The 27,405-nt window shown below is 39.6% G+C and overlaps 1 protein-coding gene across 1 annotated transcript in view; it reads right to left on the bottom strand.

Moving 5' to 3' along the window:
• CFAP36 (cilia and flagella associated protein 36) overlaps nucleotides 1-27,401 on the bottom strand; it is a 30,657-nt gene extending 3,256 nt beyond the window's left edge. Inside the window, exons 1-7 of the mRNA XM_045549648.1 lie at nucleotides 27,089-27,401; nucleotides 24,389-24,453; nucleotides 23,674-23,775; nucleotides 14,004-14,118; nucleotides 10,994-11,081; nucleotides 9,132-9,183; nucleotides 7,308-7,410 (exon numbers count right to left, since the gene is read on the bottom strand). Of these exons, the coding sequence (XP_045405604.1) occupies nucleotides 7,308-7,410; nucleotides 9,132-9,183; nucleotides 10,994-11,081; nucleotides 14,004-14,118; nucleotides 23,674-23,775; nucleotides 24,389-24,453; nucleotides 27,089-27,203 (640 nt within the window). The 5' untranslated portion in view covers nucleotides 27,204-27,401. The remainder of the gene's footprint in view (nucleotides 1-7,307; nucleotides 7,411-9,131; nucleotides 9,184-10,993; nucleotides 11,082-14,003; nucleotides 14,119-23,673; nucleotides 23,776-24,388; nucleotides 24,454-27,088) is intronic.
• Nucleotides 27,402-27,405: the final 4 nt, after the last annotated feature.

Below are 27,405 nucleotides of genomic sequence, written 5' to 3'. Positions count from 1 at the left end.
TCTAAAAAAAAACTACAACTAACACCATACTTAATGGTGACACACGAGAAGCTTTCCCACTAAGATCAAGAACAAGGCAAGAATGTCCCCTCTCACCACTGATTCAAATCATACTAGAAGTCCTACAGAATCCAGTAAGACAAGAAAAGGAAATAAAAAGTACACTGGGAAGAAATAAAACTGTCTTTATTTGTAGAAGACATGATTATCTATGTAGAAAATCCAAAAGAATCAACAAAAAAAATGGAACTAATAAGTAACTATATAGCAAGGTAATAGGATACAAGTTTAATACACAAAAGTCAATCACTTTCTTTTATACCAGTAATGAACAAATGAAATTTGAAATTAAAAACACAGTATCATTAATACATTAGCATCCCAAAAATGAAATAGATATAAAATCTAACAAAACATGCACAAGATTTATATGAGGAAAACTACAAAAGTCTAATGAAAGAATCAAAGAAGAGCTAAATAAATGAAGAGATATTCCATGTTTATGGACAGGAAGATTCAATAGTGTCAACGTGTCAGTTTTTTCCAACTTGCACTACAGATTCAATGCAATCCCAATCAAAATCCCAGCAAATTATTTTGTGGCTATTGTCAAACTGATTCTAACATTGATATGGAGAGGCAAATGACCCAGAATAGCCAACACAATACTGAAGGAGAAGAACAAAGTTGGAGGACTGACACTACCCAACTTAAAGACTTCAAGCTACAGTAGTCAAGAGAATGTAGTACTGGCAAAAGAATGGACAAATAGAACAATGGAATAGAATAGAAAGCCCAGAAATAAATCCACATAAAAACAGTCAATTGATCTTTGGCAAAGGACCAAAGTCTCTTCAAGAAATGGTGCTGGAACAACTCAACTGGACATCCACATGCAAAAAAAAAAAAAAGAATCTGGACACAGAATTTACATCCTTTACAAAAATTAACTCAAAATAGATCAAAGACCTAAGTATAAAATATAAAACTATAAAAATCCTAGAACATATGAGAAAGTCTAGATGACCTTGGTTATGGTGGTGACTTATTAGATACAAGACCAAAGTCAAAACCTATGAAAGAAATAAGGTGAACTTCATTAAAATTTAAAACTTCTGCTCTTACAGAGCAATACCTTACATAGACAATATCAAGAGAATGAAAAGACAAGCCACAGGCTGGAAGAAAATATTTTCATAAGACAAATCTGATAAAGGACTGTTATCTAAAATATACAAAGAATTCTTAAAACTCAAGAATAAGAGAAAAAAAAACTCAATTAAAATAATGGGTCAAAGACCTTCTGTTGGGAGCGGTCTCTGATTACGGGTGAGCACATAGCCAATAGAATCATTGCTGGGAGCCTTGTCAGGGCCCTCTACCAATCACTTCCCGCCACGACTACCTGCAATGGTATATAAGCCCACTGTCCTTCCTGTTCGGGCTCTCTCGCCATGTTAACTAGACTAGATGCCTCATTAAACTGCTGTTGGAAGAACTCCAGTTTGTTGCGTCGTCCTTGCAGGCGAGTGCGGCGCGACAAGTGGTGCCGAAACCCGGGAACTTCTCGCACCGGCGGAGACGACCTCTTTGGAGGTGAGTTCAGAACCACAGCAGCTGGGGCGGCTTTATTTTGGACCCCTGCCCTCTTCTGACGCTGGCACCGAGTGCTTGTGACCTACCCCATGGGGAACTCTCCTAGTTATCCCTGACCGTGTCCTGCGCCGTTTTGTGCAGGACGTGGACCGGGTGGCCCCATGGTTTCTCCACTCGGGGTCTTTAACGATTCCGAGTTGGGATAAGCTAGAGCAGGACCTTCGCCGTGCCCGAGAGTCTGGTCCCCTTTGGGAGTGTATTCTCCCTGTGTGGGCACTGGTGCGCTCCTGTTTAGAGGACGACCGTTGCAGCGGTCCGGTCCGGGAAGGTCAGCAAGTACTCAGTGATCATCAAGATAGTATGTCTGAGAGAGGCAAAGTGGGTCCGGCTCGGCCGGGGCGGCCGAGGAAAAGGCCGGAAAGGAAACGTAAGTCCGCGGGTAAACAGGAACGGCGGGGACGCCCGCCGCCTGAAAGGGACATGGAGGAGGTGGCTCTCAAAATGGCCTCCCTCCACATGTCGGCTTCCTCTTCTTCCTCTCGTCCTTCTTCTTCCTGTTCTTCTTCATTGTCTCGCTCTTCTTCCCGTTCGCGTTCTCGCGAGGCGGAGGAGGGGCTGTCTCCGCAGGAGAAGGCGGAGCTGGAGGAGGCGGCGGCTAGATATGAGGCGGAGCGTAATCGCCCGCCCCCGTACGCTACTGCCCCTCCTTTTCCCGTTGCGGGATCCGCCCCTCTAAATATGGAGGGCGGAACCTCGTTTGTGCTTCCCCGAGCTAGAAAGAAGATACAGAGGGAGTTTGCTTTCCCCGTCTTTGAGGACGCTAATCAACATCGCTTTCACGAACACCTAGATTACAAGCAACTAAAAGCTTTGGTTGAAGCTGTCAAGGCTTATGGGTGCAATGCCGCTTACACCCGTGGCCTACTGGAACGGCTAAGTGCGCATGCCATGACCCCCAGTGATTGGGCTGGTACCGCGCGGGCCTGTCTATCCATGGGGCAATATTTAGATTGGAAATCCATATATCAAGAAGCCTGTATTAATCAAGCTCGGCAGAACGCGCAGCAGGGCCAGCCTGCCTGGGATGCCGATATGCTCTTAGGACAGGGTCGTTGGCAGAATAATCAGCTTAATTGGTTCTCCGAACCGTGCCAGAGCCCCTTAATATAATCTCTGAGTCTGCTTATGTTGTTCAGGCTGTCCGTCACTTGGAAACAGCCCATTCTCTTAACTCTCGCAGCACGGTGTTCTCCTTATTCTGTGCTATCCGTGCTGCCATCCATTCGCGCCGGTCCCCATTTTTTATAACGCACATTCGGGCCCATTCCCTTTTGCCGGGCCCCATGGCACGCGGCAATGCCCTGGCGGATCATGCCACTCACGCTTATTGGGTTGGCTCTCCGTTGGAGGCAGCTCGCCAGTTTCATTCTCTATACCATACTCCTTCACTGACGTTACGTCTCAAATTTGGCCTCTCGCGGGCAGCCGCACGCGATATTGTGCTGCAGTGCGTGGCCTGTGCACCTTTTCGTCCAGCACCTCATGTAGGTGTCAATCCTCGTGGTCTTCGGCCACTCCACTTGTGGCAAATGGACGTCACTCATTACTCCTCCTTTGGCACTCTTTCTTATGTCCATGTTTCTGTTGATACCTGCTCTGGCATAATTCATGCCACTCCCTTGACAGGTGAAAAGGTAAGTCATGTCATCACCCACTGCTTAGAGGCTTGGGCTGCCTGGGGTAAACCTCAGGTTATCAAAACTGACAATGGCCCTGCCTATACCTCACAAGCTTTTCGTCAATTCTGCACACGCCTAGGCGTGGAGCACCGCACGGGCCTTCCCTATAACCCCCAGGCCCAGGGTATCATAGAGCGTGCCCATGGCACCTTAAAGGCCTATCTCAAAAAACAAAAGGGGGAGACGGGGACGAGCCCTTTGGGCTTACGTACCCCTAAGCCTGTGCTCTCTCTCACCTTGTTCACTTTAAATTTTCTTTTGCTGGATGATCAGGGGCGCTCTGCTGCAGACCGCCACGCCAACCCCGGTTCCCCTTTATCAGAGCAGGTCTTGTGGAAGGATGTCCTGCTTAACAAATGGAAAGGCCCGGATCCGGTTGTGAGCCGGTCCAGGGGAGCTGTCTGTGTTTTCCCGCAGGACACTCCTGATCCAGTGTGGGTCCCGGCACGCTTAACGCGGCGAGTGCAGCGGTTGGCGGATGTGGAGGATGCAGATGATGGGGCGTCCGCTGCCAGGGATGCTGCTGCTCCTGACCTTTCTGCTGCTGGCCGCATCGGTGACGACGGACCGGCGCTGGGCCATCCTGTCGGTGTTCCCGAGACCGATGCCGGTGACCCATGATGCCCAGATCTTCCCCCGGCTGTTCGCTACTAATGCCTCTTTGGGCCTTGCCAATCTTACATGGAACTCCTCCTCAACATTTGAGACGTCGGTCCACGCTATTCAGCAGCGTAATCTGTCTTTCCCCTCCACACCTGTTTGCCTCTGGCCCCCTTTTATCTGGATCACTGCTACTTCCTCTGGTCCTGGTGTTCTCAATTGCTCCACGGCAAACTGCTCCTATGCCCGTTGCTGGAATGCCTCCAGCCAGTCCATGGCAATTGTTGCCCGTATGCCTCGGCATATTCCTTGGCCGGTGGAGGCTCCTAGCTTCTTGACCCTTTTCCGACAGTGAAGAGATTTTGGCGTTACTGCAGCTGTAATTTCCACATTGGCAGTGACTGCCGCACTGGCAGCCGCTACGGCTGCAGCGGTAGGCTCTGTTCAGACAGCACAGACGCTGAACAACCTATCGGCATCTGTGGCTACAGCTCTGGACACACAATCCGCCGTCAACGCGCATCTGAAGGGTGGTATCATGATACTGAACCAACGTGTGGACTTGGTCCAGGAGCAAATAGATGCCTTATGGCAGCTGGCACAGCTGGGCTGCGAATGGCGTTTCACAGGACTATGCATTACCGCGGTACCGTTTGATAATGCTTCCGCCGCGGCCAACAAGTCTCGTCAATTACCTGCTATGTTGACAGGACACTGGTCTAGTCAATTTACCGCCTTGACCCGGCAGTTGCAATTGGAGATCACCCACATTAACTCCACACGCCTGGACTTGACAGTGACCAATGGTCTCTTTCCTACATTTCAGTCAATAGTCCGAGGACTTCGGGACTGGGCTGGCCTGGGGTCCCTAGGGTTCATGGGGATCCTGGGAGCAGGTTTCGTGATCTGGGGGTTCCTGCGCGTTCGTGCACAGCGCCGCAGGGACCGAGTGGTGGTTACCCAAGCCCTAGCCGCCCTCGAGTGTGGTCAATCCCCTGGCATCTGGCTACAAATGTTACGCTCCGAAGGTCAAGACCGCTTCCCCTCTCGCACAGCGTGACATGGCCCATGCACTCTGAGGGGTTTCCCCATTGCACCAGATTGTGGCGTGTCACCCCCTTACCAGCCGTTGCACCTCCCAGAGTCTCTGCTCATTGCACGGGAGACGGTGGCCTTTGCACCTGCTTCAGGGACTCCACCCCCTGGATCCGGACCTTGAGGTTGGAGTCCCCAAAGCTTGTGTTGCAAAACAAAAGGGGGAGCTGTTGGGAGCGGTCTCTGATTACGGGTGAGCACATAGCCAATAGAATCATTGCTGGGAGCCTTGTCAGGGCCCTCTACCAATCACTTCCCGCCACGACTACCTGCAATGGTATATAAGCCCACTGTCCTTCCTGTTCGGGGTCTCTCGCCATGTTAACTAGACTAGATGCCTCATTAAACTGCTGTTGGAAGAACTCCAGTTTGTTGCGTCGTCCTTGCAGGCGAGTGCGGCGCGACAACCTTCACACACACATCACCAAAGAAGATATACAGATGACAAATAAGCTATGAAAAGATGCTCCGCAACATATGTCATCAGGAAAATGCAAATAAAACAACAACGACATACCACTAGACACCCATTAGAATGGCCAAAATCTGGAACACTGACAACACCAAACGCTGGCAAGGATGTGGAGTAACACGAATTCTCATTCATGGTTGGTGGGAATGCAAAATGGTTCAGCCATTTTGAAGACAGTTTGGCAGTTTCTTACAAAACCAGACATACTCTTACCATATGATATAGCAATATCATATTTACCCAAAGGAATTGAATATTTATGTCCTTGGTATTTACCAAAAGGCACTGAAAACTTATATCCACATAAAACCTGCACAGGGATATTTATAGCAGCTTTATTATTATTGACAAAACTTGGAAGCAACCAAGATGTTCCTCAGCAAATGAATGAATAAACAAACTGTGGCACATCCAGACCATGGAGTATTATTCAGTGCTAAAAAGAAATGAGCTACCAAGCCATGACAAGACATAGAGAAACTTTAAATGCATATTACTAAGTGACAGAAGCCAATCTGAAAAGGCTACATACTGTATGATTCCAACTCTATGACATTCTGGAAAAGGCAAAACTATTGTGACAGTAAAAAGATGAGTGGTTGCCAGGGATTAGGAGGAGAGACGGGTAACAGGCAAAGCACAGAGGATTTTTAAGGCAGTGAAACTACTCTGTATGATACTTTAATCATGGAGACATGCCATCATACATTGTCCAAACCCACAGAATGTACAACACACCAAGAGTGAACCCTAATGTAATCTTTGGGTGGTAACGTGTCAGTGTAGGTTCACCAATATAACAAATGGACCCTGATAATGGGAGTGGCTATGCATGTGTGGGGGCTGAAACTACATGGGAAATCTCTGTATCTTCTGCTCTATTTTACAGTGAACCTAAAACTGCTCTAAAAAAAAATAAAGTTGCTCCCCAAGTTACATAAAAAATTAATGGGTAAACATCAAACTTCTCTCAATTACAGAAGTTCTAAAGTGTAGAAGAACGCAATATTTAGAGTCAGAAGACCAAGGGAAATCACAATTTCACCATTTAAGAGCTCAGTGGTCTTGAACAAGTCACTCAGCTTTTTTGAATTTCTTTTTTCAAAAAGATAAAAGAAAAGTAAGGATTATATTCACCTCACAGGTTTTTTTTTTTTTTAATCGAGAAAACCGTGGGAATCCATGATAAAATGAACTGAAATCATGACCATGATTCAATTTCTATTTCAGGAACACTTGTTTTCTTATACGGGAAATCAAAGCACATTGGATTTGCTACATATTGAACAAGTTTATCCACTAACATTTCCTACAAGGATTCTCATCAATTTTGGTTTCAAAGATATAATTTCTGACTCAATACTTGGACAAACTGGCTACATCTTATTTTCTACTTGTGCTTTAATTCATTAGGAAAGGAATTTAATATTATCTTTCCAAGTCCAGCTTCTCATTCACAAACACCATATAACTGTGAGCAAGGAAAAGAATATCAAAGGTTATGTGAACTTACTTTGCATGCTGCAGCCATGGCACTAAGGCTGCTGACTCTATCAAGGAGTTCTGCTCACTGCTCTGGGTTCCAGCATTTACTTGGAAATTCGGAGACCACACCCTATCTTTCAGCTGAATATCTCTTACCTGCAATTCTTTTAACTAAATTTACAAAGAATTTTAAATAGCAAAGCCATTCAATACTCCCTCCCCGGGTTTTTGAAGGTTAAATATGTGTGAGAAAGTAACACACTCTATACAATGTTTACAATTCACATTATTAGAGAAAGTTCAGTGTACCTCAACCTTACCTGAGGGAGGGTGTGCCAAATGTTCACCATCTCCTTGGGAATTACTCAGTTTTGTAGCTTCAGTATTATGCACGGTGGGCTCTTCTGTTTTAGCCTCTGATAACTTCAGGATTCCATAATACAATTTTTAAAAAACACAATTTAGATTAATTTTGACTAATCTACTACCTTAAAAAATCCAAAGACATTTCTTAAAAAATCATTGTCTCCTGAGAAGATAATGAAGAAATTCTACTTCCAAAGTTTTTAAGCTGTTGCTAGCATTTTACAAGTTCTAGTTTGTGAGGTAAGTAAACATTTCATTTTAAATCATGCAGTGCTAAGGGTAACTATATGGTTAGGACGTTGGATTTTGCAAAAACTAGGTTAAAACCCAGGCTCCACCCTATTCATGTGACCTTAAACAAGAAACTGATATACTCTAACAAAAATAAAACCACTGAATTATAAAGTGTTTTTCTACTTAAAATAATACATATACCACTACTACAAAATGCTTAGTCACAAATTGCTTTATTTCCATTTTTAAAATGGAACAGTATAAAGCAAAGAAATAATTTAAATCTTCGAAAGAAGCTGATATTAATTTATTTTTCCTTAGAAACAGAGGAAAATCCAACCACATGTACTTATTAGGCAATTCATGGGTATCTAAACCATAATCCCCTATATGCTGCATGATGGACACATGGGGGTTCAGTATTATTACCATCTCTACTTCTGTATGAAAATTTCCACAACAAAAGATCTCAAAAGAAAAAAATCAATTGTATGCCCCCAAAACATAATTTTATTCAAAAAAACTTCACATACTTTACACATAAATCAGAGAGTTAATACTAATGTCTTCTGTAGTAATTTTAAATTGGTTTTTGTTCTACACCCTTATATTTAAAAATCCTTATTAATAGCTAAGAACTTCACCTCCATTTACTAAAACATTATTTACTCCGAGATACTAAATCACCTCTTAATCTTAAAACACATCTCCTCCTCCTGCTCTTCACTGGGTACCTTGGAGTAAAATAGGTTTTTCAAAGACAGTGAAACGACACAAGCATGTATCATTGTGATTCAGACTAGGGGAAAAGGGAAGACAACTCTCAAGTGATTGAGAGTTTGTATTAGGTTTCTCTTTCCCTTCAGGGAGATTGGGAAAACATGGAGAGGCAGCTGGAGAAGGGAAGAGGAAGGAATAAATACTAACTTCCCTCACCTCAGCCAGATACATGTTTAATTTATCCCCAGGCAAGATTAGGCAGTTTATGGAAACGGTTGTTAATGGAAGAACAGTATGCCAGGGAATATGTTACTGAATCATTCAGCTTTAAGCTGATAATATTAAAGCCTGTGGGGTACCTTTGGTAGTTGTAGTTGCTGTTCAACATAGTAAAGTACTCAAGGAGAATGGGAAAGTAACAGGTTTTTCTTAATCTCCTTTTATTCATAAAATTTAGGAGAATTTTTATAAGGAAGCTCCCAAAATCACAATGGTATTATAGTTTTTGAGTTAATAATCTTGGTCTCTATTATGAAACTTAAAAGGTAGGTTGCTAGATGAATTATAAAGTGAATAAAATTATAAAGAAAGTATTATAAAGAAAGTAACTTGCTTTAAAACAAAGTATACATTCTTATTAGAAAGTATATACTTTCTACCTTAAAAATATAAAATTTAAATACTTAAATATAAATACTTAGAATTTGCCAGGGCAATATGAATACTCTGAGGTGTATTTCCACATAAGCTTAAATTTTAACAGCAAAAATTAGGTGTAAACTTAATAAGAGTAACAGCAATTCTGTTATATGTTCTGCAAGCACCTGTTTTTTTCTCTTCCTTTCTTCTTCCTGATCATACTCCTCTTTCGATTTTCTGAAATATACAAAAATAAGGTAGAAAAGTAAATTTTCCTTTTTAGTCAAAGAACAAATATTCAACATACTAACCCAAGCTTACGATATAAGCAAAGCATTCTGGACACAAGGTGGAAATAATCAGGCTTTGCTCTAAAGTAACTTACAGTCAAATGGGAAGGATGTATGTAGGCATATACAGCATAATATATTCAGCAACAGGAAATACAGGTCTATCCATTTCTTCTAGAAATTGAATGCATCCTAGCTGATCAAAGACCAACAGATTTGAAATCCTAAACCCAAATTTGAATGGCAAATCCTATGAATGAAGACTTTGATCTTCCTTTAGAGAGGTCAGTTACACCCCGCCTGATAAGCACCATCGCTCCCCTCATTCTAGTTTTTTCCAGTGGCATCTGAGCTATCATAAAGTACTCCTGGTGCCACTGTGCCAAAGCCACTTTTGTAAACAGCTCACTGAGACAGTCTGATTTAAGAAAGTAGCCAAGGTCAACTGTTGTACATATTCATAACTAAGTTCTACTACTTACACAGTAGTATAGACCCTCAAAAGCTCTTAGAAAATGAAACCTAAATGTACAGTGCTGACCAGTTTTCAGACCACCAATCAACCAACGCAACCAGTCCAAGTCAAAACTTTGCCAGTCCTCTGAACCAAATACCCTTACCTCTTTTTAAACCTATAAACTCAAAGCATTCTGTGTTGTCTCAGGCTCCCATTTGCCCCTGCCACCCAAAGGAGGATCTCGCAGGAAAGGCCTGAGTTCACCCACACATCTGCCTCCCTCCCATAATCACGCAAATCTCCTGAAATTACCCATTAAGTGCTAGAGCTCCCGCCATAGTTTCCCACTAGGCCCATCCTCCTAACCACCATCCTTCCTATCCTCTCTTCTGCTTTGGAGGTGGGACAAGATGGATAGGTAGGGGGACTACAGAATGCTAGAAGATGGTCACTTGTGGTGGTACAGCTGGAGAGGTATGCCCAAAGGCCATGGTCCTATTCTGCAGGTGACACAGTGACTGCAAGTGTCTTTTTGTCCTAAACCTAGTACATTCTCACTGAAGATTTAAAAATTAGGAGTTGCAATTGCCCCTTCCTTCCAAAATTCCCATATAAGTCAGGACACAACAGGCCCAAGATAAAAAATAAATGTCCACTAACCTTTCCTAGTTCTGTGTGAGCCCCATTAGTGGGCTGCAAGCTCCATACTAGGCATTTGACTGAGAATCATGTAATGGGGAAGAGGAAGAGACCAGCAAGATATTTATCTGGGATAGACGCCTCTTGCTGTCCTCCCTCCCTTGCAGGTCACTGTCACCCAGTCAGCTACTCTATCCGTGGAGTCTGGATGTCTAGTCTCCTACTGTGAGACACCTAGAATGAGCCACTTCAATACTGAGATCCAGAAGCCGTGGAGTATGCTGCTTAGCTCAAGTCATTACACCCTTCTCCAGGGATCAGGCTGGGTCTACTGCAACTTTTTCCCATTGGTGGCTACTTTCCTAGTCCTATGATGAGGGTGGGAAAAGACCCCCTCATCTGAGATGACCTGGTATGAGTCATGTGAAAATAATTTTTTCTACCCATTAAGAAACATATACATAGTTATACAATGATAAATTGCTTCACTAGCCTTAAAAAAATAAAAGTTTTAAAAAATAAAATAAAATGACAAATCATTTTGATGGTCTTCAGTAGAGAATTTAGCTATTTTATTAGTTCATAATATTTTCTGGGTAAAAAACATACATACAGATATTATAATATTACGAATTATTCAATTAAAAAATAAGAAGAGTACCTAAGAACTTCCCTCAGGATTTTCATCTCTTCCTGTTCAAGGTCACTGACCACATCAGAACCATCTGTTAAGCAGTCAGGTAATACACCTGTTTAAAATCAAAGACCACATGAAAGACTATCAACTCAACCAAAAACAGTTCACTGTTCATCAAGTACAAATTAGCTTAAGATCACTTTAAAAAACATTCCAAGCTATTACCTTTTGAACTATCATCTTTTTAACCTTTTCTCATTTTATGGAATAATCCTCACCAAAAATGCCATAACTTTACCTGGAAATATCTCTTAGTAATTATTTGTATTGGCTATGAAAAATAACAATGATATATGGCAGTACAAATTAATTAATATAAGCTATTCTCTTCCATAATCGTATAGTGTCTGAGGATATACCATGGAAATTATTAACCTAAGGTTAATAATAAAACTATGCTCTCAAAGGTATCCCTTAAATGGGAAGAGTTAACAAAACAAAATATAATTTTGTTAACTGAAACAGCATTTATTACTCTTCATTCTTACGACAACAAATGCTATTGAAAACGGCCTGCTTACTATATGCAATAAAAGCATGGTGCTAAGCACCTTGGAGGGATATAAAGTTGAATAAAACAATCTTTGCCCTTGCAGCTTCTGTTCCGATGTTAGTCTAATAACCATAAACTAGGGCAGTACCAACTTCAGCCCAAGAAAATAAAAATTCATGGCAAGTAATTTAAAATGTTAGCTTAATTTACTTTATTACTTATATCTTCCTGAGAAGCAGGTAGAGTGGCAATAAGTGTTCTGTTCATATCTATAATTATATTCCACAACATTAGCAGAATGTCTCTTAATTTTTTTTTACCTTCCATTTCTTTATCCATATATGACTATAGGATTTTGGATCTGCTCTAAAGTAAAGTAGCTTTATTATTCTAATCCCCTTGATGTTTAAATGTGTTTTTAAAAATTAAACATTTGAGATAACTGTAGATTCACATGCAGTTGTAAGAAATGACACAGTAAGATGCCACATACCTTTTACCCAGTTTCCCCCAGTGGTAACATCTTGCAAAACTATAGCAGTACAACATCACAACCAGAAAACTAACATCCATACATTCAATTAATCTTAACTGCATTTTTGCTCAATCAAAAGATACAAAGTTATTATTCCCCTGATAATCTTTCTAAGGAAAATTAAAACTACTACAGGAAGGATAATAACAGTACGAAGTACTTCAAAACCATCAAAATAATGCTCTGATTTGCATTTTCCTGAAATTCTTTGATCAGATATAACCAAGAATCCAGAGAGCCTTCAAATTTTCCTCACTACAAAGACAATTTTCAAATAATCTGCAGTTTTCAGTACAATCAACATTGATGTAAGGTACTCACCCTCCATCTAAGTTAAACAACATTCTTAAATACGTGTATTAAAAATTCTGTAGCAGAAATTAAGTATTAGTTTCTGCTTAAATGTAGGCAAACTGTCCCACACTATGGTGTGACAACAGCCACTATTCCACATCATTCCCCGCTCCTCCTCCCTTGCTAACATAAGCCAGGTTTTGTGCGGTTATCAGGCAGCTAACTACTTAGAGGCAGGGCCCTCCCCAATCCCAGGAGGGTGACTCATGGTTGGTTTAATCTGATCATAGTGATCTCATTTCTCCTGCCAGATGGTTTTAGAAAGGCAAATGACCCCAATCCTGATCAATAGGACCTGAGGAGAAAACTCCTAGAGGGCTTCCAAGAAATTGCTGTCTTGCTAACAAAAAGAGATGTACAGGAGGAAACATCCCTTTGCTTCATGAGAACTTGTTAAGTCTGCTTTCAATGCAGCCAGAGTACAATCATAAGAGAAGATCCTGAGAATGGAAGAGTATAAAGAGGGAAAGTGCCAGGGTCTCTGATAATATCACTGAGCCACTAAGCTAACCCCAAACCTATCTTCTTTCCCTCCCTTCCTCTGGACTTCTTGTTCTGTGAGATGATAATTTCAAATTGCTTAGGCCATTTTCATTGGGGTGTTCTGTTACTGGCAGCCTGAAGTATCCAGATAATACAAGCTATATGTATTTATTCTCTTTTTATTAAAATCTCAGTAAGTTTCCAGTTAAATTCCACATTGGAAACTAGAGTGCCAATGTCAAGTTCACTGTTTCTTTTATCAAAACTGATCCCCTCAAAAAAAATTTACTGGCTGGGCGCGGTGGCTCATGCCTGTAATCCTAGCACTCTGGGAGGCCGAGGCGGGCGGATTGCTCGAGGTCAGGAGTTCGAGACCAGCCTCAGCAAGGGCGAGACCCCCGTCTCTACTAAAAATAGAAAGAAATTATCTGGCCAACTAAAATATATATATAGGAAAAATTAGCCGGGCATGGTGGCGCATGCCTGTAGTCCCAGCTACTTGGGAGGCTGAGGCAGGAGGATCACTTAAGCCCAGGAGTTTGAGGTTGCTGTGAGCTAGGCTGATGCCACGGCACTCACTCTAGCCCAGGCAACACAGCGAGACTCTGTCTCAAAAAAAAAAAAAAAATGCAAATTATCAAGTCCTACCCCAGACCTACTAAATCAGAAACTAGGACGCAGCCATATGTATTTCAACAAGCCCTCCAACTGTTGCCAATGCTTGCTAAAGCTTAAGAACCACTGTCTCCTACAATGTGTTAATGATAAGCCAGGAGGAGAAGGGTAGTCACTTTCTCTCAACAGTAACTGTAACTCTGACCACTAGAAAATACTGAATTTATAATCATGATGGCTGGGCAGAAAATCAAGCTCTCTGAAATCTGAAACATCATTAAATCGAATTCTAGTCTGCTTTCTTTAAGATGTCAAATACATACAGATCAGGAGGTTTACATTCTTAAATCTCTTAAGTCAGCCAAAGATTTTTGAACTTGAAATAAACGTATACAAGGCAGCTACATTTAAGACTATATTAGAATCAGAATAGTCAAAACTGTAAAAAAAAAAAAATGCATTTAGCATTTAGATTTCTAACTTCAACATTTTACCATTTCTCTCTTGAATTATTCGAATGGCTTGCAGCTGCATTTCAATGTTTTTCTGGACCATCATTGCTTTAAAGATAGTAAAATCTTCTGCTGCCAACACAGGTTGCAAGATAGCCTGTGGAAAGAGGTCTGGAAGTTAAATGAAGATTCAAGTTTTAAAGCTATTTCCCACACATTCAAATCATTTCCACTACAACACAGTGCATTAATTCAAGAATGTTGCATTATTATTTATAATTAGGTGACTCAAAGGGACACTTTTTAAATTTTATTTTAGAAGCCTTTAAAATAGGGTTCCCAAGAGGTTGACTCTCCAAGACCCCACGCATGCATAAGCTAAGGTTGTCAGTGATGCATCTTCCAAATAAGCCAGTGCTAAGTGCCTCTGAAAAACAACACAGGAATCTGGCACACTTTTTTAAAGTTATCGCTTCAGTATATGGATTGTGTTTTAGCCAAAACAATAATATCTATTTGGCTTATATTCTGTCACTTGAAATGTACTGTATAACACACTGGCTGACACACTAGAAAAAAATTTTTCCCCTTGGGGCCATGATGTTAATAACTAAAATAGAACAAAAACTTCAAAAACAAAACAATCCTTTCTAATTTAATTAAAAATTTGTTATTTTTTATTGTTTTCTGTGTGTGAGTTACATGCAACTTGAGAAATAGTTCATGTGGCTCCCAAGGTAAAGAGATGTGGGAGTTACGTATGCTTCATGAGGCCCCAAGATCAAAAACTAGCATGAGTTAAATACAATTCACAAGTCAGTTAATGTGTTAAAAGTGTAACAAATTAAAAATAAAGGTGTCTACTGTACAGTATCCAAATTAATACTTCCTTAACTATTGAGAACATTACATAGTCAGGCACAAACCAATTCCCAAGCCAATCAATAAGTAGAATAAGATTTGAAATGCATGAAAACCCAAACAAAAACTCAGGTCTTCTTTATTTCAGCTTTACATGAGATTAATGGCAAGGCAGACCACACGCAACCAAGGATGTGCCATTTACTAGGCAGACAGTAGCCATAATGTCATAAAGAACACCTCGACAAAAGCTCCATCAAAGAGCTCCATTCGAAAGAGGAAGGAGTACTTCCCCCAGCAACCAGCTCATATCCTAGACACCCGCGCAGTATAGCAAAACAATGGTAAAGTGCAAAAACAGTTCTCTGTGACAGGGAGTCAACTGCAGGGAAAAAAGATGGAATGTTTCTTTTCTCTTAAATTCACAAATACTGTCTAAAAGGCCCCAAAGCAGGGGATGGGAAATAGGCTTCATCTGTGTTTGACTGAAAGTTGCAGCCCAGAGCTTGGTATTGAAAACAATTGTGGGCAGCCTCTGTGATTAATCAGCGATGCCCGCTAGAGCACCTTTATGGGATTATGCCACCACATAACTTTGGGGCTTCACAGATTTCTTATTAGTAATACTATGTACTTTATCCTCATCACTAACACCTGAAAGACATTTCTCTTGATGGCAATGTGTCAACCAGAGCTTCTATCAGCAAGTCAAAGATAGAACTGATACTTAAAGTTATAATTCAGGGCTTCTCAAAGTGTGGTTCTTGGCCGGGCACAGTGGCTCAGGCCTGTAACCCTGCCACTCTGGGAGGCCGAGGTGGGAAGATTCTTTGAGCTCAGGAGTTCAAGACCAGCCTGAGCAACAGTAAGACCCAGTCTCTACTAAAAACAGAAAAAATTAGCCAGGCATGGTGGCACATGCCTGTAGTCCCAGCTACTTGGGAGGCTGAGGCAGGGGGATCACTTGAGCCCAGGAGTTTGAGGTTGCAGTGAGCTATGATGATGCCACTGCACTCTAGCCCAGGTGACAGAGCGAGACTCTGTCTCAAGAAAAAAAAAAAAAAAAAGAAATGAAAAAGAGGCTATACTACTGATCCCATGAACAGTAAAAGGAAAATAAAGACATACTATGAACAACTCTATGTCCACAAATTTGATTAACTTAGATGAAATGGACCAATTCCTTGAAAAACACAACCTGCCAAAACTCATACAAGGAGAAACAGATAATCTGAATAGGCCTATATCTATTAAAGAAGTAGAATCAATAATTAATAACTTTTCAAAACAGAAAGCATGAGGCCCAGATGGGTTCAATGGTAAATTCTACCAAAAATTTAAGGAAAAAATTATATCAATTCTCTACCATCTCTTCCAGAAAATAGAAGCAGAGGGAATATGCTGTAACTCATTCTATCAGGCCATCATTACCCTAATACCAAAACTAGACAAAGACATTACAACAAAGGAGAACTATAGATCAACATCTCTCATGAACAGAGATGCAAAAATCCTCAACAAAATATTAGCAAATTAAATCCAATGTTGTACAAAAAGAATTATATACCACAACCAAGCGGGATTTATTCCAGGTATACAAGGCTGGTTCTACATTTGAAAATCAATCAATATAACAGACATCAACAGACTAGACAAGTATCATATGATCATATTAATAGACACAGAAAAAGCATTTGACAAAATCCAACACCAATTCATGATTAAAAAAACACAAAACTCTCAGCAGACTAGGAATAGAAAGGAATTTCCTCAACCTGATAAAGAACATCTATTAAAAAAAAACCCTACAGCTAACATCATACTTAATGGTAAGAAGCTAGATGCTTTCCCACTAAGATCAGGAATAAGGCAAGGATGTCCATCCACTCTCATCATTCTCATTCAACCTCATACTGAAAGTCCTAGCTAATACAGTGAAACAAAAAGAGGAAATAAAAGGCATCCACATTGAAAAGGAAGAAATAAAACTGTTTTTGTTCACAGATGACACGACTATCTGTAGAAAATTTTTTTTAAAAATCAATTTTAAAAAACTTCTGGGCACAGCATGGCTCACGCCTATAATCCTAGCACTTTAGGAGGCCAAGGTGGGAGAATCCCTTGAGGCCAGGAGTTCAAAACCAGCCTTGACAACACAGCAAGACTCTGTCTCTACAAAAAATTTTAAAATTTCATAGCTATGGTGGTGCATGCCTATAGTCTCAGCTACTCAGGAGGGTCGATTATGCCCAGGAGTTCGAGGCTGCAGTAAGCTATGATCATACCACTACACTCCAGCATGGGTGACAGAACAAGACCCCATTTCACGTAAAAAAAAAAAAAAAACCTTCTAGAACTAATAAGCATTTAGAGCAAAGATGCAGGATACAAAGTTACTACACAAAAATCAATTGCTTTCCTATATACAAGCAATAAACAATTAGAATTTGAAATTAAAAATAATACCATTTATATTAATACCACAAAAAAAGAAAGTACTTGGAAATAAATCTAGGCCAGGCTCATGGCTTAAAGCTGTAATCCTAGCACTCTGCTCCCACACACACCTCCCGCTGCACCCCGACTCCTACCACCGTTAAAAAAATATATTAATACAAAAATTAGCCAGGCATGGTGGTCCGTGCCTGTAGTCCCAGCTACTTGAGAGGCTGAAGGGAGGAGGTTGGCTTAAGCCCAGGAGTTTGAGGTTGCAGTGAGCTATGATATCATCATTGCACTCTATCCCTGGCAACACAGTAAGACATCTGTCTCCAAAAAAAAAGGAAATCTAACAAAATATACATAAGAGTTATATGAGAAAAACTAAGGTGCTGATGAAAAGAAACCAAAGGTGATCTAAATAAATAGAAAGTTATTCCATGTTCATAAATAGGAAGACTCAATATTGTTAACATGTCAGTTCTTCCCAACTTGATCTATAGATTCACAAAAACCCCAGCAAGTTATTTTGTGGCTATTGATAAACTGATTCTATGATTTACATGGAAAGGCAAAGACTCAGAGTAGTCACAAAATATTGAGAAGAATAAAGTTAGGGGACTGACACTACCTGACTTCAAAACTTATCTTAAAGTTATTAACACAATAATCAGGACAGTGTGGTTGGTATTGGTTACACAGTAGACAAATAGATCAATGGAACAGAACAGAACCCAAAAATAGATCCATACAAACACAGTCAATGGATCTTTGATAAAGGAACAAAGGCAATTCAATGGAGAAACAACAGTCTTTTCAGCAATTGGTGCTGGAACAACCGGACATCCACATGCTAAAAAATAAACAATGACCTCACACCTCTCTCAGAAATTATCTCAAAATAGAGCATAGAGTTAAATGTAAAAAATAAAATTATAAAACTTCTAGAAGGTAACATAGGAGAAAAACTAGGTAACCTTGGGTTTGGCAATTACTTCTTAGACACAACACCAAAAGCATAATTCATGAAAGAAAAAAATTGATAAATCAGACTTTATTAAAATTAAAAACTTCTGCTCTGTGAAAGATACCACTGTTAACAGAATGAAAAGACAAGCCACAGAAGAAAAATTTTGCAATTTACAAAACACTTATCTGATAAAGGACTTGTCTCCAAATATGCAAAGAACTCTTAAAGCAACAATTAGAAAATAAACAATTTAAAAATGGGCAAAAGAAAACAATGAAGTACCACTACACACCTATTTGGCTAAAATCCAAAAAAACCAACAATACCAATTGTTGGGTATGATATGGAGAAACAGGAACACCCAGTTATTGCTGGTGGGAACACAAAATGGTACAGACACTTTAGAAAACAGTTTGGCAACTTCTTACAAAGCTAAACTGTCTTACCATGTGATCCAGCAATCCCACTCCTAGGTGATTATTTTCCCCCCAGGTCTGTTTCCTCTGAATCCTTGGTGTTTATCAAAATAAGCTGGAAAATTTAAGTCTACACAAAAGCCTGCATTTTATAGCAGCTTTATCATAATTGCTAAAGACTAGAATAAAACAAGATGTCCTTCCAAAGGAAAATGGATAAACAAACTGTGCTACATCCATAAAATGGAATATTATTCAGTAATAAAAAGAAATGAGCGGCTGGGCGCGGAGGCTCACACCTGTAATCCTAGCCCTCTGGGAGGTTGAGGCAGGAGGATTGCTTGAGCTTAGCAGTTCAGACAAGCCTGGGCAAGAGCAAGGCCCCGTCTCTACTAAAAATAGAAAGAAATTAGTGAAACAACTAAAAATAGAAAAAAAAATTAGTCGGGCATGGTGGCGCATGCCTGTAGTCCCAGCTACTAGGGAGGCTGAGGCTGGAGGATCGCTTGAGCCCAGGAGTTTGAGGTTGCTGTGAGCTAGGCTGATGCCACGGCACTCTGGCCCGGGCAAGAGAGTGAGACTCTGTATCAAAAAAAAAAAAAAAGATAGATAAAAAAGAAATGAGCTATCAAGGCACAAAAAAATAGAACCACCTTAGTGCACATGGATTAGTGAAAGAAGCCAGTCTGAAAAGGGTATATACTATATGTTTCCAATTTTATGACATTGTAGAGAAGGCAAAATTATGGAGACAGTGAAAAGACCTGTGGTTACCAGGGGTTTGAGCCAAGGCCAGAAGAGATGAATATGTAAAGCACAAGAGATTTTTAGGACAATGAAACTATTTTGTATGGTACCATAAGGGTGTACTGTATACATGACAGGTATTTGGCAAAACCCACAGAACTGTATGACGCAAAGAGAGAACCCTATCGTAAACAATGGACTTTAGTGAGTAACAATGTATCAATATTGGTTTATGAATTATAACAAATGTACCAACTGATGATGCAAGATGTTAATAATAAGGGAAACTCAATTTTCTATAAATCTAAAACTGGTCTAAAAAATAAAGTCTATTAATTTTTTTTTTTTTTTTGAGACAGAGTCTCGCTCTGTTGCCCGGGCTAGAGTGAGTGCCGTGGCATCAGCCTAGCTCACAGCAACCTCAAACTCCTGGGCTTAAGCGATCCTCCTGCCTTAGCCTCCCGAGTAGCTGGGACTACAGGCAAGCGCCACCATGCCCGGCTAATTTTTTCTATATATATTTTTAGTTGTCCAAATAATTTTTATTTCTATTTTTAGTAGAGAAGGGGTCTCGCTCAGGCTGGTCTCAAACTCCTGACCTCGAGCTATCCACCCGCCTCGGCCTCCCAGAGGGCTAGGATTACAGGCGTGAGCCACCGCTCGGCCTCGTCTATTAATTTTTAAAAATCAAAATCTTACTAGCACTCACACAAAATATTGTTAATTATTCTGCGCAGATTTTTAGAAACTGAATGGTGACATCACATATGTAACCTTTCAACAATGCAAATTATTGGGAAAAAAGAACAATTTTCCCAAATTACTATTATTATAAAACAAGCATTTCCGAAAGTGTTATTTCCATCTTATAAAGAAAGGTCAAAGCAAGTCAAGTAAAAAAAACAAAAACACCTTTTGTTTCTTGCCATTAGAAGTCCCTGGCTTTGGCCATACATTGAAATTAATGATAAGCTTTACCCTTACCAAAAAATCACAAGCAATGAAGGAAGTCACTTTTGTCTATTTTAATTGGAAAATACCACAGCTTTTCACACTGGCTTCTTTCACTAATCAAAATTCCAAAGTTCAACTGAAGACAATTGAAATAATAAATATTTCAGTATTTATTACATTATCATATTTTTATGAACTATTTAGAATTATATCCTAAGTCATAGGTATTTTTTTAGAAACCGTACATATATAACAAAAAAACACACTGTTAAAAAGTTGGGTTTTGGCCGGGCGCAGTGGCTCACGCCTGTAATCCTAGCACTCTGGGAGGCCGAGGTGGGCAGATCATTTGAGCTCAGGAGTTCGAGACCAGCCTGAGCAAGAGCGAGACCCCCATCTCTACTAAAAATAGAAAGAAATGATCTGGACAGCTAAAATTATATATATAGAAAGAAATTAGCCGGGCATGGTGGCACATGCCTGTAGTCCCAGCTACTCGGGAGGCTGAGGCAGGAGGATCGTTTAAGCCCAGGAGTTTGAGGTTGCTGTGAGCTAGGCTGACGCCACGGCACTCACTCTAGCCCGGGCAACAGAGTGAGACTCTGTCTCAAAAAATAAATAAATAAATAAAAAGCTGGGTTTTGTTGGGTTTTTTTTTTTTTTTTACTAGAGCTCTTCATCTGATGCACTCCTGCCTCTCTTGCTGGCTTTAATACGCAAAGAGTATGCCAGGATCAGTGATCTAGGTGTAATGATAAGCAAACCAGCTGAAAAGAATTTTGCAAGTCTGCTCTAACAGTACTCAATGGGAGGTGGCAGCTGGTTTAGAAAATCAAAACCAAACTAAGCAAACCAAAACAAAACAAAAATTACCTCCTAAATTACCTAGGGCACACAGTTGGTTTCTTGAGTTCTTAGGAACCTCATATTGGCATAATCTAATCTTCATGTATGTGCCTCAAGCTGTTTTTCCAAAAACGATGACAGTCTTGTGCTGATTCAGTTGTTGCTATTTGGTATCTAAAAGTTTGCGCCAGTAAAGAATAATGCTAACTAGTCCACAGAGGGATTGAATCTGTGATCCTGGCCTAATGAGCACACTGCTAATCAACCACCAAAATAGCTACCATTAATTAAGAGGTGCTTCCATTTATTTATAGACCACCTGATATACTCCAGGCATTGTGCTAAATGCTTTATGTACATTATCTCTTAAACATCACAAAAATCTTTCAAAGTAGATTCTATCCCTATTTTATGGATGTGGAAACTGAGAATCAGAATGGTTAAGAAAATAAAACTGTAAAACAGCTTTTGTCTGAGGTCTTACAGCTAGTAAATGTAAGCTCTAGGACTCAAATGCAGGTCTGTTTCAAAAGGCTTTCTAATTTGTATATAATAAAATTGTACCACCGATCAACTCCAAATCAATCAAAATGTGTATAGGAGAATAAAAGAGAAAGGTGTGCTGATCTTGATCCGAAAACATTATTTTAAAACTCTGAACATCTAGCTTTACAAATAATATAAAGTTATCCTGATAATGCAAACAAAAGACAATTGTGTCTACAATTACTACAAACATCTTCATTCATGAATTCAGATTCATTCACAATAGCTTAAGAGGTTAACAAATTTTAACCAAAGCACAAAAGTATTCCTGAAAAAGGAAAACACAAACAAATACCAGTGGTTTAAAAGAAATTTAAATGCCAGTTAATAATTTTCAATCAAATTCTTCCTATTCAACTAAAAAGAAGAAAATAATGCCTGTTGTTATTTCTTAGACTAAAACTATCATACACATAGAACAAAAACTACTGCTGAACTGTAAAACAACTTTTGCTTTATAGAATTATAAACTAATAAAATCTGACTTTTTTACATTAATTGGGAATACCAATCGCATTTAAATATTATTTTTTTAAATGTCATGTTATATTAAGATTTTCTATCTCTAGAATTAGAGGTCATTAAATGAGAAGTTGTGCAAAAGAGAACTGTACCAGGAAGTGCTGGATTAAACAGTACTCAAAGCAATCTCTTCTAGGCCTAGTAACAAGATAATTTAACGTGCACTTATTGAGAACTACCTGCTAGGAACCAAGTTCTCACCTCTGTGCAAGTAGCTGGGGATACAAAGTTACTAAAAACAGCTCAGAGGACTTACAACATAGCAGGGCAAACAGACTTGTAGGAAACTGTAATTCAATACCAAAGCGGAATACCAAAAATATCAGTGTAAAAGTACCTAGCAGTGAGGTAGAATGGGTTCTGGTCTGACTAGAAGAAATGGCAAAGCTGCCATAACCAGTAGCATTTCAGCCAGGCCCTGATGATGAGAAAGATTTCTCTAAATTAGGGAAGGGATGGTAGAGTGGGTTGGGGAGGGGGCTGTACATTCCAGGTTAAGGGATAGCATGAGCAAAGCCAAGTACCTATCAGATGCTTATAAGAGTGAGTGGCTTGGAATAACGTATTACACAATGTATTGGAGAACTACAACATGAGATCAAGGCTGAAAATGCAACTTAGGGTCACATTGTATTATAGATAATTTTCACTGTATCTTGTCAAGGAATTATAGTTTATTTGGTAGAGCATGGGAAGCCCAAGCCAGTTTTTGAGAAGAAGACTACTTGGGTTGCAGCAACATATCCCTATCCTCAACTTCAGGGCAAGGGCTCTCAGTTGGATTGCTTGGTCTCATTTACTGGCTCTGCTAATACTTATTTAGCTGTGGACTTTGGACTAGTTGCTTAGTATCTCTGTGCTTTAGTTTCCTCCTTTCCATATTGAAGTTAAACAGTACCCATATCTTAAGAGGTGTTAGTAAGATTAAATGAGATAATACATGTCAAATTCCTAAAATATCAACTAGCACAAGTTCTCAATAAACATTAGTTATAAATACACATATCTACTTCATCCCAGCTCTGCACAACTGAGACAAAAAAAGAAGTTCCAAGAGAAGGAAGCCCCAATAGACTCTAGATCTGCTAAGATTAAAAAAGAAATGCCTAAAAAATAAAAAACTACAGAATTATCAGAGATCTATATAAATAAAACAGTACTTTGGATAAACCCTGTGATCTTATTATAGTTCTGAGTTCAGAAAGTTCTTTTTTAATTATATCAGTTCATTAATACCTCAAATTATCATTGGTCAAGGGTGCTCTAAAAAGAACCCCTATATGATGGATTATCTTTTCACCTCTCACAATGTCTAAAATATTATACTTTGACAATCAAACATTCAAATTTAAATGAAACCCTGGGCATTTTTGTTGAAACTGTATGTTAGCAGAATAACAACAAGAAAAACCTGTGATGTACGGGTCTTTGCAAGAGGAGAAGTACATGCTTCTTGAAATTGATCTTCATTAATTCCAATTTCTTTTAGGTAATTTTCTAACAGCTTTTCAACCTAAAAAAAGAAAGTTTAACTTGTATAATTACATAGAAAAATTCTAAATGACAGTTTGCATATTAAGTATTGAGTTCAGAAAAGTATAATCAAATACTTTTATGTAAATATGAATCTACGTGGTATTACATTACATTGTAGTGACATTGTCTTTCACCAAAAAACAAAAAGTTAATGTTTTTGCAGAAAATCACATGAATTTTATTTCCTTTACTAGAAATAATTGAAGTCAGGATTATGAAGTTCAGCATGACATAATTCTTCTGCTACCTAGAGGCATTTTTAAAAATCACAAGAGTACCATGACTAAATGAATAACAGGTCCCTGAATGTATTAGCAGAGTAAGAATAAAATTTAAAGATTAGATGCAAGAACCTGTAAATAGCTGTTGTAAAACCATTTCTTAGATTCTTGAGTAAAAGAGATAAGAAGTCATAACAGTAAGATGTTCAGAGAACTCATGGAGCCTGATATAACTAGAAGTATTGTTAGAGTAGACTGGATTTTTGTAAAATTAAAGAATTTTAATGAAAAAAATCCATTTTTTAAATTGAGAAAAGCTACAAGTAATATCCTAATTACCTTTAAAAATCAATAAAAAAAAATACTCACTAGTTCTTTGTATTCCTGATGAATCTCTGTATAGGTCAATTTGCTTTCTTCTTCATCATCAAAAACTAAATTTAAAAGAAAATATTGCATAGTATAAAAACATAAATCCTTTTATTAATACAAATAAATATAAAAATCTACTCCTTACAAATAGAACTATCATGCTTATAACCTAGCTCTTCAACTTTGAATTCCTTAAGTTTTTCTTTAAAAAAATATATAAACGTATATATATATAAATATATACTACTAATTGTAAACAAATTTTTTCTCCTACTTGAGAAAAAACACTACCTCATATTTAAGACAAACACTAATTTTCCACTTTTCAATCAATAATATAAAGCAACAATGTCTTCATAAACTTTTAATGGAATATTAAATCAGGCTCCAGATTACTTCACTGTACTGGAACTTTGCTGATACAAATTTTGGTGAAAATGATTAGGGCATTTATGCTATGGTAGATCAATAATGAAGTTAAAATAAGTAAAACCACAGCAAATGTTTACTGAATGATTTTATGTGTGAAACAATGTAGATTAGAAAGATAAATATTCCCTCAAGAAGCTACAATCTAATTAGGGAAACAGGACAAACCCAGGAATTGTAAACAATAAACATTTTTTTTCATTCCCCCAGAATGACTTTTCTAAAATGCAAAACTAACTTCTGCAATTTTTGGTTTAAACCTCTTCAACAACTATTCATTGCCTAGAGAATAAGCACAAAAACCTTAGGTCAGACATGGCTCTCCATGATTAGATCCCATGTCTAATCTCCCACCACTCTTGAAACCCAAACCTTACGCGCCTAACAATACAAAACTGCTTGAAACATCTCCAAACGTAACACACACCACTTCAAACCTCCATGCCTCTGCTTTACTCCACTCCCTTCCCCCTTTCTCTCCCAACCATTCTTCAAAATATTGCCAAGTGGCACATTCTCCACGACTTGCTACCCACTCCCAACTGCAAGGCTAGTTAGATCCCTTTCCCTGAACTCTTATAAGATACAGCACCATGCGCCTACCATTATTATAGCACCTACCACTCTGTATTTTATTGTTTACCTGCTTGTCCTCCCCACTAGACTATAAATTTCTCAAGCATGGGGTTTTGTTTTATTAATCTTGCTATCCCCAGCTTCTGACCCAAGGACACAATAAATGTTTGTAGAAATAAAGGCTGATGTCACAAAGTTGTATAAAACTAGTCTTTAAATGATCTGAAGTAGAGAAGAGCACAATGACAACCCCAAGTCAGTGAAGTATAAACAGTTATTTCAAGTGTCACTGGCATTTCACTTCTATTAATATTTACCCTGGCATCGGCTCTATGTAATACTGTACATACAAGCAATACAGCAGCTACTTAAGCTATTTTCAGTTTATTCTGAAAGCAAATCACTACAGTACATGTTTATAAGGCTGTAAATTATGCTTCCCCATAAAAATCACACAATCAGATATGTTATTGTTGAGATGCAGCCACTTTTGACATTTGGGGATAGAAAGATGAACAATGCTTTAATTTTTTTCCATTTCAGCATTTAGTTTCAGTGGGGTAAATGCAATCAAAAGGTGACATAATTTCTTCTCTCTTCTAAAGGAGGTCAGTATTCCCCATGCCTTATCAGTCTCATAATAGCATTTTAAATTCTCAAAGGGAGTACAAATATAAGTTATTTTGTTTTTGAACATCCTTAAAAACTATAACACTTAATAACTATTATTTGCATTTTGATTATGGCAATGAGAACGTAATGAAAACATTCAGTGGTCAAACTAAATTTCATCTTTACCAGATTCATGAAATCCTAGGGCTGAAAGAGGTCTTAGAAGGTCATACACGAAAGCCAACCGTTGGATAACTGAATCTCCTCTAACATCTCAACATAAGACAGACGTGTAGATGACTAATGGACATTACTACCCTCTAAGTCTTCCCAGGCGAAACCACCACAATAACAGTTGGGCACTCGTTCATATGACATGGTTTCTGAGTCATTCTCCCCCCAAATGGGCTCCAATTTGTCTCCAAGAACTCAATGTAGTTTCAAGCGTGAACTGATCAGAACCCGAAGGTGTCAGTCCCTCACAAGGAATATTATGCCACACCTATACGTCTCATTTGTTAGAAGATAACCACCACCACCATTTTTGGTATAGCCAAGAATCAGAGAGGTCAGCAAGGGGAATACAGGCCACCGAGATGACTGGTTCCGGGCCTGCTGGAGTGATCATATGCCCTCCTTCGCAGTCAACTGTTGGTCTGGGGTGAATCATTTCGCATTCCTTAAACTGACTACACAGGCGAAATGCTAGAGATAATAAGGAATTCAGAGGTAAAATGACGCTTCTCCCCTCAAAACACTGGGAAAGCTGTTAAAATACGCCCACCCAAACAGTCCACTCACCCAGGGCAAAAACCTTCGGTATGGTATGAAAGACTGAACACAGGACTAAAGTCTGATGTTTTTTTGGATCTGAGCTTGGGCCCAGGGAGAGGGGAGTCTCGGTCCCCATTTTCAGGTCCGAAGGAAAACACCAGCAGAGGGGACGCAATTCCTCCAACGTAACCAGCTCTCAATCTGGCCGACAGGGGTGGAGACAGGGGAGAGGAGAGATGGTTTGTGCCGACCATCTTCCTTCCAACCGCTGGAGTGAGAGGGGGGAGAAACCACTGTCAATTTTACCTTCACATTTCTGCTCCACAAAGTCCAAGATGGGGATGGACCAGTCCGGGCCTCGCAGGAACCCCGCGATGCTCTCCACCACCCATTCTACCTCTTCCTCTTCTTCCGCAGCCATCCCCCCCACCCCACACTGGGCAACGCGGATCCCTAGGCCAGACCCCCGTGTCTGCGAAGGACTTCCGGCCGCCGGGGGCCAGAGGGTGTCGGGGAGGAGTCGCCCCCGCAGTGGCCCCACCGCCTGGATGGAAGCTACGAACCAATTAACGTAAAACGGTCGCTATGGCAACATGCGCAGCCTCCCAGACTGCAGCCCGGAA

The sequence above is a fragment of the Lemur catta genome, chromosome 4, assembly GCF_020740605.2.
Source record: "Lemur catta isolate mLemCat1 chromosome 4, mLemCat1.pri, whole genome shotgun sequence".
Lineage (NCBI taxonomy): Eukaryota > Metazoa > Chordata > Mammalia > Primates > Lemuridae > Lemur > Lemur catta.
Note: the sequence above shows the minus strand (reverse complement) of the source record. Positions and strands in the feature narration are given on the sequence as shown.